This window comes from Narcine bancroftii, chromosome 1 (genome assembly GCF_036971445.1).
Source record: "Narcine bancroftii isolate sNarBan1 chromosome 1, sNarBan1.hap1, whole genome shotgun sequence".
Classification (NCBI taxonomy): Eukaryota; Metazoa; Chordata; class Chondrichthyes; order Torpediniformes; family Narcinidae; genus Narcine; species Narcine bancroftii.
The window spans coordinates 83,474,503-83,486,871 of NC_091469.1; the positions used below are offsets into that span (position 1 = coordinate 83,474,503).

Genomic DNA, 12,369 nt, shown 5'->3' on the forward strand with positions numbered 1-12,369 from the left:
TTGGCTGAATGGTGCACCAACAACAACTTCTTACTCAAGGTCAACAAAGCCAAGGAACTGATTGTTGACTTCAGGAAACAATAACCAGAGGTGTATGACCCAGTGATCAGTGGAGGATCCAAAGTGGAGAGGGTAAGAAAATTTAAGTTCTTGAGAGTCACTATCTCGGAGGGTCTTTCTGGATCCAACACACTCATGGCATTGTGAAGAAAGCACATCAGCATCTCTACTTCCTCAGGTGTTTGCGGAGGTTTTGTATAACATCGGAAACCCTGGTAAATTTCTACGGGTGTATGGTGGAAAGTGTGCTGACCAGATGCATCATGGTCTGGTATGGGGACACCTATACACCGAGCTTAAAGCCCTGCAAAATGTAGTGCACACAGCCAAGACATCCCTCCACACCATTGAGAACATCTCTGGAAACGCTGCTGTTGGAGAGCAGCAGCAATCATCAAGGATCCAAAATGCCCAGCATATCTTCTGTTCTCTCTGCTACCATCAGGAAAGAGGTATAGGAGCCACAAGACTTGCACCATCAGCTTCAGGAACAACTCCACCATCAGACTCCTCAACAACAAACTCAATCAGGGACTCTTTCCTTTGCATTTTATTGATTTTATTTCTCTCCGTACTGTACAGTCAGCTTGTAAACAAATCAAGAAATGTAAACATATGTACGTTGAGTACTTTTTTTTGCCCAACTATTAAGTGGTTATTTTGTCTCGCTGGCAGGAAAAAAAATCTGAGTTGTATGTGATGGCATGTATGCACTCTAACAAGAAATCTGAAATAAATCTGAAATTTAAAGATAAGTTTATTGTCATATGCATTATACATGTGTGCCAACATTCTTATTTGCTGTAGCCTAACAGGTACTTGTAAAGAAAAACTATAATAGTAAACTAATTACATTAAATTAATTAAAAGTCAAGAGAAAGTAATAGTAAACTAATTAAATGATATGATATGATAAATACATTAAATATAAATATTCACAGTTATCCTTATGCAAAAATAGTGGGGCAATTGTGCAGAAAGTTCATGATTATTGCACCTAGGAGAGGTTCACAAATCTGATAGCTAGTGGAAAGAAACTGTTCTTGAACTTGGAGGTGCTGGTTTTGAGGTTCTCTACCTTCTGCCCAAAGGTAGCAGTGAAAAGAGTTTGTGGCCAGAGTGGTGGAGGTCTTTTATGATGTCTACAATAGATGGAAAGTCCGAGCTAGTGGTGGACTATCTTATGCAGCTTTCAGCATTCATGGGCAGTCAAATTTGCAAACCAGGCTGTGAGGCAACCAGCCAATATACTTTCCACAGTGCACCTGTAGAAGTTTGATAGAGTAGCCAACCATGTGCCAAATCACTTCAGACTCCTTAGAAAATAGAATGCTGGTGTACCTTCTTCACATTTGCTTTGATGTGCTGGCTCCCGGAAGGGTCTTCTGAAATATTGACTCCCAGGAACTGGAATATTCTGACTCTCTCCACCTCCTTCCCATCAATATTGTCAAGTGCAGTGCTCTCCTTCCTAAAAATCAATGATAAGCTCCTTGGTCTTGGTGATGTTGAAACCAAGTTTGTTGTTCTGACACTGCCCAACCAGATTCTCAATGTGCATTCTGTATTGTGACTCATCATTTCAGCCATTAACTGTGGTGTCATCAGCGAACTGGTAGATCAAGTTGAACTTGCTGAAACAATCATATGTCTACAAGGAATACAGTAAGGGGCTAAGCACGCAGCCTTGGGTGCCCCTGTGTTGGTGGCCAAGAAGGAGGAGGAGGTGATTTTTGGAAATCCACACTGACTGGCGTCTGCAGATGAGAAAGTAAATAATTCTGTTGCAGAGGGAAGAACAGAGTCCCATATCCTTTATCTAGAGCAAAATGCAATGATATTCACCCTGAAAAGATTAAAATGTTAGCATAATGCTTATGAAATTATTGAGTGCTGTTCAAAGGTTTATTAATGTAAAATGTGTCACCAAACACTGCAGAAGTATGAATTACTAATTTGTGACTTCTGCTTCACTAGGCTATTGATAGTCAAGATGCAATAAAGCTGCCAGCGCCAGTAAAATCCATTATGGACACATGGACAATGCAGAAAGGATTACCTTTTATAACAGTTAATACAACAAGTGGCGTCATAAAGCAGGAGAATTACCTTGAAAAGGAATTAGTAAACAAAACTTCAAAGTATGTATGATTCCCTACTTTCTAAAGTATTGTCATCTGTTTTCTTCTCTCTTCCCGTGGGCAGCGAGAATGCTGAACAACCAAAGGAACTGCTCGCACTGACCATCGAAGACTCTCATATTCACGACACAAAATGTATTTATCTATTTATTTATTTGTATCGATTAAATGCTTGTCCTGCGTATGTATTGTTTGTCTGTAAGTGTATTACGTCTGGTTGTGTGTCTGCGTGTTTTGCACCGAGGACTGGAGAACGCTGTTTTATTGGGTTGTACTTGTACAATCAGATGGCAATAAACTTGACTTTTTCTCATCAGTGATGTTAGTGTCAAGATTCAAATAATCCTGAATCACATTTGATAATGAGCATCTGGCTAGTTCCTTCTTTGTATCATATTTTCATTGGCATATATTCAAATAATGAATGGGTTGTAGGTATTGCAATGTGAAATGTATGGAAACATGAATGGGAAAGATTGACTCTGATAATATCCTTGCAAAATCTACACCATAAATGGTTTTGTACAGAATGATGAACTACTGTTTACAGGAAGATTTGGCAGGGGATTGCCTGTATTTACCCATGTAACTACTGATATTCCCAAGTGTATCTCTGAGCAGCTTCAGGGTTTTAAGGCAAACAAATAGCCCCAAAGTTGTGTTCAGGGGATTGAAGCTGTCCTTCCAGAGTTGCTGAACTGAAGAGTCATAGACTCATATATTATGAAACAGACCAACCAAGTTGTCTTTCAGGGCTAAATCAACTTGCCCGCATCTGGTCCATATCTGTCTAAGCCCTTCCTATCCACAAATCAGTCCAAGGGTCTTATGAATGTCAGAACTGGGCACTCTTTTGTAGTTTCTTCTGGCAGCTTGTGCCAGATATGGTGAAAAGGTTGCCCCTCAGGTCCCTTTTAAATCTCTCCTCTCTCACTTAAACCTATGCCCTCTAGTTCTGGAATCATCTACCCAAGGAGAAAGTCTGTGAGCATTGATTTTTATCCAGGTACCTCATGATTTTGTACATCTCTACAAGATTACCCATAGCCTCCTCTCTCTAGGGAAGAGAACCAGCCCATCTAACCTCTCTCCATAAATTCAAGGTTCCTTTTATTGTCTGTTTAAGAAAGGGTCAAAATGCAAACCTGGGAATTATAGGCCTGTAAGTCTGACGTCTGTGCTGGGCAAGTTGATGGAAAGTGTTCTGAGGGATGCTATTTACAAATTTTTGGAGGTACAGGGATTGATAGGGAGTAATCAGCATGGTTTTGTCAGGGGTAGATCATGCTTGACAAACCTGATTGAGTTCTTCGGGGGGGTTACAAAAAAGGTTGATGAAGGGAAAGCTGTGGATGTTGTCTATTTGGACTTTAGTAAAGCTTTTGACAAAGTTCCCCACAGGAGGTTAGGAAAAAAGGTGGAGGCATTAGGTATAAATAAAGAGATAGTGAAATGGATTCAGCAGTGGTTGGATGGGAGGTGTCAGAGAGTAGTGGTAGAAAATTGTTTGTCCAATTGAAGGCCGGTGACTAGTGGAGTTCCTCAGGGTTCGGTCCTGGGTCCACTATTATTTGTTATATATATTAACGATCTGGATGTAGGGGTGGAGAATTGGATAAGCAAGTTTGCGGATGACACAAAGATTGGTGGTGTTGTGGACAGTGAGGTAGATTACCGTAGATTAAAAGGTGATTTAGGAAGGCTGGAGGTGTGGGCTGAGAAATGGCTGATGGAATTTAATACAGATAAATGTGAGGTGCTACATTTTGGAAAGGCAAATTTAAATAGGTCATATACATTGAATGGTAGACAACTGAGGAGTGCAGAGCAACAAGGGATTTAGGAGTTATGGTAAATAGTACCCTCAAGGCTGATACTCAGGTAGATGGTGTGGTGAAGAAGGCATTTGGAATGTTGGCCTTCATAAATCGGAGTATTGAATTCAAGAGTAGGGAGGTTATGATGAAATTGTACAAGGCATTGGTGAGGCCAAATTTGGAGTACTGTGTACAGTTTTGGTCACCAAATTATAGGAAAGATATAAACAAAATAGAGAGAGTGCAGAGAAGGTTCACGAGAATGTTGACAGGATTTCAGGGTCTGAGTTACAGGGAAAGGTTGTGCAGACTGGGGCTTTTTTCTCTGGAGCATAGAAGATTGAGAGGGGACTTGATAGAGGTGTTTAAGATTATAAAAGGGACAGACAGAGTAAATGTGGATAGGCTTTTTCAATTAAGAAAGGGGGAGATTCAAACTAGAGGACATGGTTTAAGATTGAGGGGAAAATTATAAGGGGAACATGAGGGGAAATTTCTTTATGCAGAGGGTGGTGGGGATGTGGAATGAGCTTCCGGCAGATGTGGTCAAGGCGGGATAATTGGTTACATTTAAGGAAAGACTGGATTGTTACATGGATAGGAGGGGACTAGAGGGGTATGGACCGGGTGCTGGTCAGTGGGACTAGGAGGGTGGGGATTTGCTACAGCATGGACTAGTAGGGCCGAACTGGCCTGTTCTGTGCTGTAAGTGGTTATATGGTTATATGGTTATATGGTCCCGTAATAATACATTAAAAACATAGCATACATTGATGTACTTTGCCTGCCGTAAGGCAAAGAGTTACCATTAGTATTCTCATTGCCCCTTACAGTAAGAGAGAAAGAGAAGCAAGTCCCTTCAGAGTAACCAACTGTCCGTGGATTCACCTCCAGTGCTCCCGCAGATTGTGCAGTCTCACAGTCCTGTTAGATCCAACAATAACCTGAGCTCCAGATCCAACCCTCCGACACGATCAGGAAGTCTTCAGTGCCAGAGGTCCTTCAGGAGCCCTTTTTGCCTCCAGCAACCTCTCAAATCCCAGCTCCGATACCTGGTTCCCATGAGCAGCCTGTAGCTTATGGATCCCTGTAGTGCTATCAATCAACTACATTAGGCTGAGAGTTGTAATTTATAGGCTTTAATCACCATAAAACATCAACACATCTCATATGTTGCTGGCCCAGTTCCAAGGCAGGTACTGAGGGAGGGGTTTGGGCATAACAGCCTTTATGGGGATTCTGAGGGGAGGAGGTGCAAGGGCGGCCCTGCCCATAACTATCCAATGGTTCCACTACATTCACCCCTTCTTTTAAAATAGAGTCTGATGGGGTGAAGTGGATCACTGTCCATTACAGGTTCAGCCTGTCAGCTGGTCTCATGTGTCATTGTGGCTCAGCTGCCGGCTCCTAGGTGGTGTCTTGCATGACAGGCTGGGTCTCCGGTGACTGGGAGTAGGGGCACGGGGGTATTAATAGGACCGTGGGGTTGCTCAGTTTGGGGTTGGGGCATGGTGCTGGGTGCAATTAGTGGGGCTGGGTGGCCTGTTACACCACCAATGGTCATGGGAGGAGGGGGCATACTGATTGGTCTGTTGAGGGGTCCCCTACATGCATCTGCTGTCGGACAGAAATGGTGTCTTGCCATCCATCCTGTACTCCACATAAGTGTACTGGGGGTTTGTGTGGAGGAGGTGGAGCTTGTGGCTCCTGGTATGCCTCTAGAGCAGGGTAGGCCCAGTGGTCGTCAGCCAGGACAGTAGTGTAGTTCCCGACACTGACTTCCTGGGGAAGGAAAAGAACCTTTCATGCGAGGTAGCATTAGTAGCAGTACAGAGGAGGGACCTTGGTAGCGTGGAGCAGGACCTCTTAGCACCGGGAGATGTGCAGGACTTTTGACATGAGTGCTAGGAGGATTGCCTTCCAGACGGTGGCATTCCCCCTTTCTATCTGAACATATGGTCCTGCTCGTGTGGTCGCTATGGATATAGCAGGGGTATCCAATTAGAATGAGTATGTTGAATAGTGACGTTATGACTGTGGCCATGGTCATGTCTGGGCAGGGGATGGTGAATGGGAAGCATGAGTATTCATCGATAATGTTGAGAAAGTACACATTCCAGTTGGTGGAGAGGAGAGGGCCCTTGAAGTCCATACTCAGGCATTCGAAAGGGCGGGTGGCTTTAATTAGGTGAGTTTTGTCTGGCCTGTGAATTGGGGTGTTCATTCAGCACAAACTGGGCAACTCTGTGTCAGCTCCCTGATATCCTCAACTGAGTAAAGAATGTGGCGAGCTCTAATGAAATAGTAGAGCCTGGTCACTCCATGGTGGCAGAGGCTATTGTGGAGGGCTTGGAGGTGGTCCAACTGTGCGTCGGCGATGTCCCTCAAGACATGGCACTGGGAGGCCCATTGAGCTTCCCAGGCCAGTACAAGATCTTGAAGTTATAGGTAGATAGCTCATTCCTCACCTCAGGATTTTATCATTCTTAATTTTTCCCTGCTGTTTGTTATTGAACATAAAAGCGACTGAATGTTGGTCAGTCGGCAGAGTGAACGATTTGCCGGCTAGGTAGTACCTCCATTGGCGCTCAGCTTCCACTGTGACCTGGGCCTCTTTCTCAATGGCTGAGTGTCAGAATTCGGGGCCCTGGAGAGTATGGGGGAAAAAAAGTGCCATGGGCCTGCCTGCCTGGTTCAGCATGACAGCAAGGCAAAGTCAGACACATCACTCTCCACCTGGAACGGGGTGGCTTTGTCTACGCCATGCATCGCTGCCCTGGCAATGTCACCCTTGATACATGTGAACACTGCTTGGGCTTCTGTGAATGAGAGGAAGGTGATCGTTTTCACCAGGAGTGGGCTTCATCTGCATAATTAAGGACCCACTGGGCATAATAGGAAAAGAACTCCAAGCACTTTCCCAGGGCCTTGAGGTTGTGGGGCGGTGGGAACTCCAGCAATGGGCGCATACACTCAGAGTCAGACCCAATGACGCCATTCTCCACCACGCAACCGAGGATGCCCAGCTGTGAAGTGTTGAACACACTTCTTTTGGTTGTACGTGAGTTGAAACTTCTGGCCATTGGGAGAAATTTCTGTAGATTAGTGTCATGATCCTGCTGGTCATGGCCAAAGATGGCGAAGTTGTCCAGATAGAGAAACGTGGCCTTTTGCCCATAGTTGTCCACTATCTGGTCCATCTCCCTCTGGAAGACCGAGACGCCATTGGTGACCCCTGAAGGGAACCCAGAGGAAGTGGTAGAGGTAGCGGTCTGCCTTGAAGGCTGTGTATGGGCTGTCCTCCAGGCAGAATAGACTTTGGTGGTAAGCTGACTTGAGATTGATGGTTAAGAAGACCCGGTACTGGATAATCTCGTTCACCATGGGTAAATCGGTTTATGGTCTGACTGTAGTCTATGACCATGTGATATTTCTCTCCATTATTAACCACTACTGTTGGGTATAAGCCCACCCTCTGCTGGACATCATGATGTCAACCTTCCATATATATAACCGTGTGTGTGTCAGTAGTCATGTTAGTCTAATAGATGTAAAGGATGAGAAAGCATCATGTCCAAGTGGATTCACAGCAGTGGCAATGAGGAACGAAACAAACCCTACACATACTCCATGCACCAACCATTCAAAAGAAAACAACAGAAGAAAGGTAGAAAACAACTACCTAACAACCCCAACAAATTTCCGCCAAAAGATCAAGGCGAAAGTGCGCCAAAATAGCGGAGGGAAAGTTCGAGGAATTCAACGAAGGAGAGGAAAGTTGGGATAACTACGTAGAATGGTTTAACCCACGATATTGTAGAAGGTCCAGTAAACTGCAAACATGCCCTCTTCCTCAGTATAATGGACAGCAAAACATTCGACCTCCTTAAGACCTTGCTGTCCCTGGAGGATCCAGGGATGAAGACATTCAACGAATTATGCACAGCTCTAAGGAACCATTTAAGCCCCAAACCACCAGTTATGGCAGAAAGGCAACGATTCTATGAAAGGAGACAAAGACCAGGAGAAACAGTAAGTAAATACCTGGCATCGTTGAGCAAACTGGCAGAGCACTGTCATTTCGAGCAGTTTCTAAATCAGGCACTACGAGACAGTGATGGGGCTGGCAAATCGCCAAGCAAGCCAAACATTATTAGGAAGGGATCAAGATATTATGTTACAGATTGCATACAGAACTACCTGCAGTTCTGAAACGGCAGATTAAAAACTTGGATGCGGATCAACCAGACCAACTGGTCGGGAGGTCTTCCCGCCAACAATGCTTCTGTTGTGGGAAATACAACCACCGACCAGAAAACTGTTTCTTCAAAAATTCTAAATGCAACCATCGCAAAACAGAAGGACATATCAAAGCTAAATGTCTGCTTCTAAAGTGCAAGTGACCTGCAAATAAACAGGCAGCTAAAGTCAAAACAATAGCAGAGAGAGAGAGAGAGAGAGAGAGAGAGAGAGAGAGGCAACCTGGCAACAATGATGATAACAGCCCAATGGCTGATCTTCAAGCTCCTGAAATTTCAGCTCCTGAGATATTACACATCTGAGGAATAAATGGAGGAAACACAGCATCTTTATACAGCTAAAAATAAACAGACACCCCCTGAAGTTAGACACAGGGGCAGAGGTGTCCCTAATGCTGTTACATGTGAAGGAATGCTTGCTACCACACCTCCTGGGAAAAACAACTGTTACAAGAGACAAAATCAGAGTGTTTGGAAAAATGTACAGTCCAATTACAATACAAACAACAGCAACCAAAAACACTCACTCTCTCTACATCGTAGATACCCAGGGACCAGCATTCTTTGGAAGAAACTGGCTACAGCACATTCCCTTAAGACTGGCTGGAAATCAGTTCAATACTAAATGTAAACCACACAGACACCTCCGAGCTAGAATTCAACCAAATCCTCAACAATCACGCAGTGGTTTTCCAAAACGGGGGAAAATCAAAGATGTTCAAGCCAAACTGCAATTAAAAGATAATGCAGATCCAAAATTCTTCAAAGCCAGAACAGTCCCACTTGCTATGCAAGGAAAAATTGAGGCTGAATTAAACAGACTAAAACATGAAGGCATATTAGAAGCAATACAGTACAACAATTAGGCAGCGCCCATCGTACCTGTATGAAAAGCAAACAGTGAAATTTGCATTTGCAGCGATTACAAAGTCACCATCACTCAAAATACCCAATCACCCAATGCCCAAGGCAGAAGAATTGTTCCAAACACTGAACAAAGGGCAAAAATTCACAAAACTAGATTTGTCACAAGCATATCAACAGATAGAATTGGGGGAATAAAACGGGAATATATGACAGTCAATACCCATCTGGGACTATTCATCTAGACATGTATGCCTTATGGAATTTCAACAGCACCTGCGATTTTTCAAGCAACAATGGACAAATTACTACATGGACTCTCAGTTAGGTCATCAAGGGGCCGAAATGACAGTGAACAATTACAAAACCTTGAAAAGGATTGAACCAGATTACAATAGGCTAAAATACGATTCCGAAAGGACAAATGTGTCTTCATACCTTAGGTTTACAATCAACAATGAGGGGGTGCGAATGAATCCAACAGGAACAGAGCCATTTGCAAGGCCCCATACCAAACCAACAGATTGAAATTACAGTCTTTCCTAGGACGTGTTAATCACCTCCGAAAACATGTCCCTAATATGTCGACACTATGCAGCCTGCTGAACCAATTACTCAATAAAGATCAAATGTGGTATTGGAACACAGAAACTAAAAACACAGTCGATCAACTAAAGGAAATACTAACTTCAACAAATAAGGTACTGATCCACTATGACCCTAGTAAAGAAGGTGCACTAGTCGTGGATGCTTCATCAGTGGAATTAGGAGCGGTATTATCCCAAATCACAGAAGAAGGTGAGCAACCAGTAAATGTATGCTACGCGAACATTAACCTCAAGTGAACACAATTACGCCCAACTAGAAAAAGGATTGGCAATTTTTGATTTTTTTAAAAATTCCACCAATGTCCTTGCGGAAAAAAATTCACCCTGATCACAGACAACAAGCCTCTTAGTTTAATCCTGGGGCCACACAAAGGTATACCAGTATTAGCTGTGGCCAGAATTCAAAGATGGGCCATGCTACTAGTGGCGTATAACTCTGATATCTACAACCACACAGATACCTTATCACACATGCCACTATCCGAGACAGAACAACGAGAAGAAATCATGAAATGGACAGAAGAGGCAGCATCCATCGACCAAGAACAACTTCAACAACTGCTCATAACAACCCAGATGATCACAAAGGAAACCCGAAAAGAGGCAACATTAAGCAAGATCCTATACTTCACCCTTAATGGGTGGCCCGAATCTGAAGTCATTCCAGAAGATCTAAAACCGCCACCATGAACTATCAGTCAAAGAAGAATGTTTACTATGGGGTACCTGTACAATTATTCCAGCCAAATGGCAAACAACCATGTTATCAGAACTACACCACAACCATCCGGGAATGGTACAAATGAAAGTGCTGGCCCGGATGCATGTCTGGTGGCCCTCCATAGACAGGGACATTGAAACAACAGTAAGGGAATGCAAAGTATGTCAGTCAATGCAGCCAAAAATGCCTCAAGCTGAAGCTAACCCATGGAAATGGCCATCCAAACCCTGGCATCGGATTCATGTAGACTGCGCTGGACCATTCATGGGTGAGACTTTCCTAATAGCTGTGGACGCACATTCCAAATAGCCAGTAGTTTGTTTCACAGCTGAAAAATACCAAAGCAGATCCCACGATTGACTTCTAAGAGCTAGCTTTGCACTTACAGATTGCCCGTGAATTAGTTACAGACAATGGGCCTTAATTTACATTAGAACATTTTTTTTAATTAATGTGTGACAATATTAGACATATTTTGTCCGCACCCTTTCACCCAATGGGGAAGGCAGAACGTTTTGTACAAACATTCAAAAAAGCAATGAAAACCATGAAACTTCTAAATGCCTCCTGGACACACAAAATCGCAAATTTCCTATTAGGATACAGAAACTACCACAAAACGCATCCCAGCAGAACTAATGTTTGGCTGCAACCTGCGGACCAGGCTGTCCACAGTTCATCCAGATCTGCAATCCAATTGCAAAAAAACCCAGCATCGCTACAGACATCATCTAAAAGATTGGAAGTGGGCGAGATAGTTCTGGTACAAGATTATAGATAATATAAAGACCCATAGGTGGTAGGAGTAATCTTACAAAAATTGAGCCCCTACTCATACTCTGTTCTAGTGGGGGACAGATTGTGGAAGTGACACATTGACCAATTAAGAGCATTGACTGACACTAAGGTCCATGAACTGCCTCATGAACTGGAGGAGGTGGAATCAGACCTGCCGTGGCCTGCCCTGACTACCCCACCCCTCAGACCAAGTGAGGGGAGGGGCAGAGACGATCGCAGAGCCAAGCAGTCCAGTGAGGAGTCCAGTAACTGAGACACGCAGCCAGGAGGGTAGCGAAGGATCGCTGGCCTGACTATCTCTAGGTCCCGAGCAAGGAAAGGCACAGCAAACCACGCTGAGGTGGTCCAAAAGAGAAAGAAGACCACCTGAACACTTTAAGGACTATGTGCCCTGATTATTATTAAATACTTTCCCTTTTATAATTATAATTACTCATGAGATGTATTCTAATTCTCACTTGTAGTCCTGGGCCCGCAGTCCTGGGCCAGTTACCGTGCTGTATGCCAAAAATAATATCCTTCAAAACTTGCATGGGTTTTATTTAGCCAATAGCCATGTCAAAATTCTTTCTTGTTCACTTAGGAGTTTGGATTAATCTGACAACTCTTTGGCCCCTCCCAAAATATGTGTCATGTGTCTTGTGGCAGTATTATAGGTGCAAAAATTCTATAAATTACATTTTTTAAAAATAAGTGGAAAAGAAAAGAGTGAGGTAATGTCTGTGGTCATTGTCCATTCAGAAATCTGATGGCAGAGGATAGGAGCTGTTTTTATACCTTTGGTGTTCATCTTCAGGCTCCTGTACCTCCTTCTTGATGGTAACAATGAGAAAAGGACCCTTGAGGATAGAAGCTGCTTTCTTGAGACACCGCCTCTTGTAGAAGTTCTTCATGGCTGAATTCACAACTCTCTGTAGCCTTTTCCTGTCCTGTGCATTGGCGCCTCCATACCAGACAGTGGTGCAACCAATCAGAATGTTCTCCGCGGTTCACCTGAAGAAATTTGCAAGAATCTTTGGTGACATACTAAATCTCCTCAAACTCCTCGCGAAATATAGCTGCTGGCAGGCCTTCTTGATGATTGCACTGGTGTGGAGGCCC

At 43.7% G+C, this 12,369-nt stretch overlaps 1 protein-coding gene across 1 annotated transcript in view; it reads left to right on the forward strand.

Moving 5' to 3' along the window:
• The window catches only part of LOC138739387 (aminopeptidase Q-like), a 212,545-nt gene that overhangs the window by 60,398 nt on the left and 139,778 nt on the right, over positions 1 to 12,369 (forward strand). The window contains 1 exon segment of the mRNA XM_069891363.1: positions 2,038 to 2,201. Within this exon segment, the coding sequence (XP_069747464.1) occupies positions 2,038 to 2,201 (164 nt within the window).